General features: G+C 42.5%; 1 protein-coding gene across 1 annotated transcript in view; it reads left to right on the top strand.

Moving 5' to 3' along the window:
- Positions 1-7,500, top strand: part of myo10l3 (myosin X, like 3) — a 105,330-nt gene that overhangs the window by 67,965 nt on the left and 29,865 nt on the right. The window contains 3 exon segments of the mRNA XM_048238483.1: positions 4,236-4,318; positions 5,639-5,747; positions 6,631-6,711. Coding sequence (XP_048094440.1) covers positions 4,236-4,318; positions 5,639-5,747; positions 6,631-6,711 — 273 coding nt within the window.

The raw sequence follows: 7,500 nt of genomic DNA on the forward strand, positions 1-7,500 counted from the left end.
TATAGCTGGTTCTGATTTTGGGACAGACTCTAAACGGGTCAGCACCAAGCATCTCCTGGACTCAACCTCTGAGTGTTCTGACTGATATGCATGTGTCGGTAAAACAATGTTTTTCTAAGCCAATGTTTTGTTAGTTTAAAAAGACTGATTGAAAGATCAGGGCAGTACACACATGTTGAGGGATTTATTGTGATATAAACACACACTCACACACACACACACACATGCACACCAGGGTTGTGCACAATTCGAATTGCAATTCTGCTTCCTGTTTGCTACCTCAATTGAAATGCAAGTGAAATTCAAGAATTGAATTGGAATTTAAGAGCCAGTTTCAATTAAATTCTGGAATTTGGCACAAGCCTGATGCACACACACACACACACACACACACACACACACACACACACACACACACACACACACACACAGGATCAAGTGTGGAATGCTAGGCTGGTGATCAATCATCAGTATAATGCTGAACAGGTGACTGACTTAAGCCACCCTCCCCCGCACACAGACACACACACATCCACTGTTACGAGTCCATGTCAAAGTAGGGACAGCATAACATAAACTAATTCACCAGTCCGGTCCGGAGTCCGGTTGTGCGGGGAAAATGTAACAATTTAATGCAAAGGAACAATTTAGAACGAATTACCAAACAAAAACATGACGATTACTAAGACCAAAGGAAAAACACAAAAAGAAAGACCTCACGCTTACTGTCTAGTTCGGAGGTAGCTTGCCTGACTCCCGATCGAGCGAACACAAAAAAAAAAAAGAGTCTTCCGTGCCACTTCATAACTACACTAACTAACTACCCTAAGAACGTGCTGGAAACCTAAACTAATCGCCATGAATAAATGTATAGAAATATATTTACATTTAAAGAACTAAAAGCTAAACAATAAAGTTTAACGCGAAACTAAAGTGGCGGCCCAGTATGTCAGTCACGCCAAGAAGGCCAAGCAGAAAAAGAGAGACCGACATCTTGGGATAGGGGCGGTATAAGTACTGGAGGGTGGTGCCAGCCATTACGCATCATCCGCGTCCACAGCGCAAACACCAAAACTCCGCCTATAGGAGAAACATAAACAAGTGAGAGAGAGCGATACAAGCCCTGCGTAACACCCCCACCCTTGAAGAAATAAATTAGGGGTTTGGATTAAACACCAAATATGTACAATATATACATAAATATACAAAATGCAAACAGAACTCAAAATACTTATCCAATATTCAGCTGAAAACCCAGCAAGAGGCTCAACTGGGAAGACATGAAAAAAATTAGTAGGCCTATAAACAGATACACTTAACCCACAATTTATTGACACATCTTTTTCCTGTATAACAAGTTCTCAAAGCATTTAACTTGGAGCGCGGGAAAGCGCATCCGCTACAATGTTATCATGCCCACGTATATGATGGATACTGATGTTAAAACCCTGCAAGATGAGACTATAACGCATTAGGCGCTGGTTGTGGTTTCGCATCCGGTCCAGAAAAGTTAAAGGGTTGTGATCCGTATAGACGGTCACCTGTTCTGCTGCCCCACCAACGTAAACCTCAAAATGTTGGAGAGCCAACACAAGAGCAAGGGTCTCTTTTTCAATTGTAGAGTAGGCACGTTGGTGTGCATTAAATTTCCGAGAAAAGAAACACACTGGATGTTCCAATCCATCTTTATCTGTCTGCACAAGCACTCCGCCAGCACCTAAGTCACTAGCATCCACAACAAGTGAAAAAGGGATTGAGAAATTAGGAGCTGCTAACACAGGAGCAGTGGTAAGCAGTGCTTTAACAGAGTCAAAGGCCAACTGACTTTCCTTAGTCCATTCAAATGGCCGTTTAGTGCTAAGGAGGTCAGTGAGAGGTGCGGCTATGACAGAAAAATTCTTACAGAAAGCGCTGTAATATCCCACCATGCCTAGAAAACGTCTGAGCTGACGACAAGTTATGGGGGCAGGAAAATTTAGCATGGCCTCAACCTTGGAATGGACAGGTCGCACTTTACCACGACCAACCACTTTTCCTAGATAGATCACTGTGGCCTGGCCAAACTCGCACTTAGCCAAATTTATAGTTAGACTGGCAGCAGATAATCGCTCAAAAACAGATTTCAGATGGAAAACATGCTCACACCAGGTGGCGCTATATACGACCAAATCATCAAGATATGCCTCACAGTTTGTAATGCCAGCCAGTATGTAATTGACCAACCTTTGGAACGTGGCGGGAGCGTTACGAAGTCCAAAGGCCATTACTGTGTACTGTAAGAAACTGTCGGGTGTGACAAAGGCAGAAATTTCCCTAGCACGATTAGTTAGTGGAATTTGCCAATACCCCTTTAAGAGGTCGATTTTGCTTACAAACACGTGGTAAGGGAAAACTGTCAGATTTGGTAATAGCATTCACTTTCCAAAAATCTGTGCAGAACCTAGAACTTCCGTCTGCTTTCGGCACAAGAAGACATGGTGAACTCCATGGGCTGAAACTCGGCTCAGCAATGGCATTGTCCAACATAAATTTTACTTCTTTCTGAAGCTGTAGGCGCTTTAATGGGTTAGCACGATATGCATGCTGCTTAATTGGCCTGTTATCCCCAACATCAATGTCGTGAGCTATTACTGTAGTGCTACCCGGAACATCAGAAAACAAATTATCATGTGAATTAATAAGAGCAATTAAATCATCACGGTCACAGAGAGGAAGATGAGCTAGAAAAGCATTCAAATCCGCCAGGATTTCAGAGTTTTGTAACCTACCCCCACCACTTCTACAGAAGGACAACGAAGGTCCCCCTCCTCTGATGACAAAACAGTAGGTCCATTGAGCAGTGGTGCTGAAACAAAGGCATCAGGTTGATCAACAATTTCAGCACCACCAGTAGTGGACAGCGCCACTGCTGATTTGATTACCTCGTCTCTAGAGTTTCTAATGTCGGTAGAAGTTTGAACAGTACATGTGTCATCGCGCTCGCAATAGCGCTTAAGCATGTTAATATGGCACAAGCTAGATTTTTTCCTCCTGTCTGGTGTAGCTATGACAGTTAGTATCGCTCACACGTCTTTCAATGCGATAAGGACCCGTGTAACGTGCCTGAAGAGCCGAACCGAGAATGGGAAGTAAAACCATCACGTGATAACCAGGTTTAAATTCTCGCTGGACAGCTTTTTGATCATATCGTTGCTTCATTCGCTTCTGACACAGGCCAAGATTTGCTTTTGCTAATTTGCATGCTCGACGTAGTCTGCAGCGCATTTTGGCAATGTACTCAGGCAGACTATGATGCGAGGTATTTGCGGGGAAAATGTAACAATTTAATGCAAAGGAACAATTTAGAACGAATTACCAAACAAAAACATGACGATTACAAAGACCAAAGGAAAAACACAAAAAGAAAGACCTCACGCTTACTGTCTAGTTCGGAGGTAGCTTGCCTGACTCCCGATCGAGCGAACACAAAAGAAAAAGTGAGTCTTCCATGCCACTTCATAACTACACTAACTAACTACCCTAAGAACGTGCTGGAAACCTAAACTAATCGCCATGAATAAACGTATATAGAAATATATTTACATTTAAAGAACTTAAAACTGAACAATAAAAAGTTTAACGTTTTAAACTAAAAGTAGCGCCGCCCAGTATGTAGATCCGCAAGAAGGCCAAGCCCGAGAGACCGACATCTTGGGATAGGGCGGTATAAGTACTGGAGGGTGGTGCCAGCCATTACGCATCATCCGCGTCCACAGCGCAAACACTCCGCCTATAGGAGAAACATAAACAAGGGAGAGAGAGCGATACAAGCCCTGCGTAACATCCACAATCACACACATCCACAGACACACACACATAATCACACACACACACACACACACACACACACACACACACATCTTTGTTCTTCTTAGCCTTGAGTGATCAGTGGTACTTGAGTGCTATATGGATTCGTGTCAATGTGACAATGTCAACATGAACACAGTTGTATAATGTAACAATCTAACACAGCTCTGTGTTACACAAAACACACACACACACACACACACACAAACACAGTTGTATAATGTACTAATCTAACACAGCTCTGTGTTACAGTTAACAATGGCTGCATACTGTACCTCACACTTACACTAACATGTTCAATGTCTACAAGTGGACAATCTTCTGAAGAGCTTATGGGTTTGTTAATTTATTTGTTTGTCCGTGTGTTTGTGTGTGTGTGTGTGTCATAGGTGTTGTATGATGTGAGGGGGATTCTGGAGAAGAACAGAGACACCTTCAGAGATGATATTCTAAACATGTTGAAGGACAGCAGGTGAGACTGTCTCACACACACACACACACACACACACACACACACACACACACACATGAACACATACACACACACACATGAACACACACACACACACACACATACACTAACTGACACATCATCTGCATTCAGGAGTGCATACTGGAGTGCATCACTTCATTATCTGACAAAAGGACCCTAAACAAACTGATCAACATCTTGGGCAATGTATGTCATCCGCTCTACAGCACTATCAAAAACCAAAAGAGCTTGATCAGCTGGAGACTTCGCTCACTGCCATGCACAACTGAAAGGCTGAGGAAGTCATTTGTTCCTAGGCCATTGAACTGTTCAATGCTTTTTACTAAAGGAAGAGGAGAGATAGACTTTCTGCTTAGTCTGTCTGCCTCTCCACCCTCTCCATGTCCATGTTTTTGAGTACTGACTGCCCACTACTGCTTTTACTACTGTTTTACTAATGTACACAGCCTTATGTTTTCACCCTTTTTTACTTTTTTTACACTGTTTTTTCATGCTATATTAGCACACATTACCAATGGCATTACACATTACACAATACTGAATGAATGAATGGCTAACCCTGTTACCTCAACCTGTTCTTGCACCGAAATAGTTTTTTTTTTATCTTGTCTACCTTATACTTTACTCTAGTTGTCTATATTATTTATGCTGGTCTCTAGACCTTACTCTTTGCACTGTTGACTAATGTTGGACTACTTTTGCACCTTCACCATGACACTCACTTTCTTGAGCACCTTGCCAGGCACACATAACTATGACTATGGTTGGACTACTGTTTGCACCTTCACCATGACACTCACTCCCTTTAGCACCTCACTAGTCCCTGCCCTGTCACTATAAAGCCTTTTGCTGCTTGATCACCCTGCCACATTGGACTTTTCTTAATTTAACTTATATAGTGTATTTAGTATTTAGTTTTGTTAGTATTCTTATCTTTCTTATCTTCTAATGTCTTTATTGTACAGTTGAGTTTAGTTATATGTTTATACTTAAACTTATGTATACCATTTCTGCTGTAAGTGCATGTTGTGTGTTATGTCTGTATGCTACTGAGACCCTTGAATTTCCCCTTGAGGATCAATGAAGGATCTATCTATCTATCTATCATCTATCTATCTACAAGTGCACACATAGATACACTGCTGTTTAGCTTTTTTGTATATATGTGTATATGCATGTCATGAGCTTGTGTTTCTCTCTCTCTCTCTCTGTGTGTGTGTGTGTGCGTGTGTGTGTGTGTGTGTTCGTGTCGTGTGCGTGCGTACGTGTCTGCGTGCAAATGGCGCGTGCGATCCTCAGACTGGACTTTGTGTATGACTTGTTTGAGAGAGTGGGCAGTAGGAATGGAGAGGAGACCCTGAAGATGGGAACCGCACGGAGAAAACCCACTGTCAGCTCACAGTTCAGGGTAAGACACACACACACACACACACACACACACACACACACACACACATTTCACTTCCATTAACTGTATGGGTCATCAACATTCATATACATACTCTCTTGCAGAATTTGATACTCTTTCCCACACAAAGTTTACTCGTGTGTGTGTGTGTGTGTGTGTATGCTTGAGTGTGAAAATGGTTAGAAGTGTGGTTAGTGTCTGAGGTTTTGTCTGAGTGTTGGAAAGAGATTTCTGTGTGTGTGTGTGTGTGTGTGTGTGTGTGTGTGTGTGTGTGTGTGTGTGTGTGTCAGACTGACTGTCTCCAGCCTAGGGGCGTTAATGAAAGGAGAACAGGGTCCCCAGCCACACATATAAAACACACACACACACACACACACACACACACACACACACACAACAAACACATATATAGGAGACAGAGTAAATGTGTGTTCTTATTGTTCTTATAGATAAATGTATTCTGTCTGTGCTTTTTCGATGTCTGTCAGTCGGTGTGCGTTTCACTGCATATCTGTACAGTATATCTGTGTGTGTGAGAGTGTGTGCGTGAGTGTAAGTGTGTGTTTATACTAATATTATCATGTTGTTACTGTAGGACTCTCTGCATGTGTGTCTGAGAGTGTGAGTGTAAGTGTGTGTGTTTATAATAATATTCTCTGTAGGATTTTCTGCATGTGTGTCTGTGTGTGTGTGTGTGTGTGTGTGTGTTTATAATAATATTATCATGTTGTCTCTGTAGGACTCTGTGTGTGTGAGTGTGTAAGTGTGTGTGTGTTTATAATAATATTCTCATGTTGTCTCTGTAGGACTCTCTGCATGTGTGTGTGTAAGTGTGTGTGTGTGTGTGTGTGTGTGTAATAATATTCTCCTGTTGTCTCTGAAGGACTCTCTGCATGCCCTGATGGCCACTCTGAGTGCCTCCAACCCTTTCTTCGTACGCTGCATCAAACCCAACATGGACAAGGTAAGAACCACAACTGTGTGTGTGTGTGTGTGTGTGTGTGTGTGTGTGTGTGTGTGTGTGCATGTGCACGCATATATGTGTATGTGTGTGTGTGTATGTGTGGAGAATCTGTTCCCCCTCTGAGGTTGTCCACGGGATGCAGAGAGAGAGAGAGAGAGAGAGAGAGAGAGAGAGATGTTGGAGGAGAGAGAGAAGTTGGCATGTGTGAGATGCTCATGATGTGACTCGCTCCTCTGGCCTTTCCACCAGGGACACACTGTTCCTCAACAACACTGGGCACACTCAAGAGGACCCATTATGCACACACGCACCCACGCACACACACACATGCACGCACGCAAACACACACACACACACACACATTTGAATGCTTATATTTGGATCTGAAAGATAAGCAAGGAAAACAAGATCCAAATACTCTGGGAAGAGTCATTAACATGGTGACAGGTCTACATGGCTCACATACTGTTACATGTCCTTCCATTTATAATACTCAGCACATTAAGGATAAACAAAACATCTCCGTCTCCATATTTGCATGCACCCTATAATGGCTGAAAAAAGCAGAATTTTGCAAAGTCTTTTGCCTCCTTTTTGAAAGTCCCTAACTGCACCCCCCTGACCACATTCTTATGGACATGGCCTAAACTTCCACAAACAAAAACACCAAATACACACACAAACACACACACACACACACACACACACACATATATATTCTGAAGAATAGTCACATACATTCTGAAGAATATTCAGGCACACAAGGAGACCTATTACACAGAAACACAC

The sequence above is a fragment of the Alosa alosa genome, chromosome 3 (genome assembly GCF_017589495.1).
Source record: "Alosa alosa isolate M-15738 ecotype Scorff River chromosome 3, AALO_Geno_1.1, whole genome shotgun sequence".
In the NCBI taxonomy this organism is placed as follows: domain Eukaryota; kingdom Metazoa; phylum Chordata; class Actinopteri; order Clupeiformes; family Clupeidae; genus Alosa; species Alosa alosa.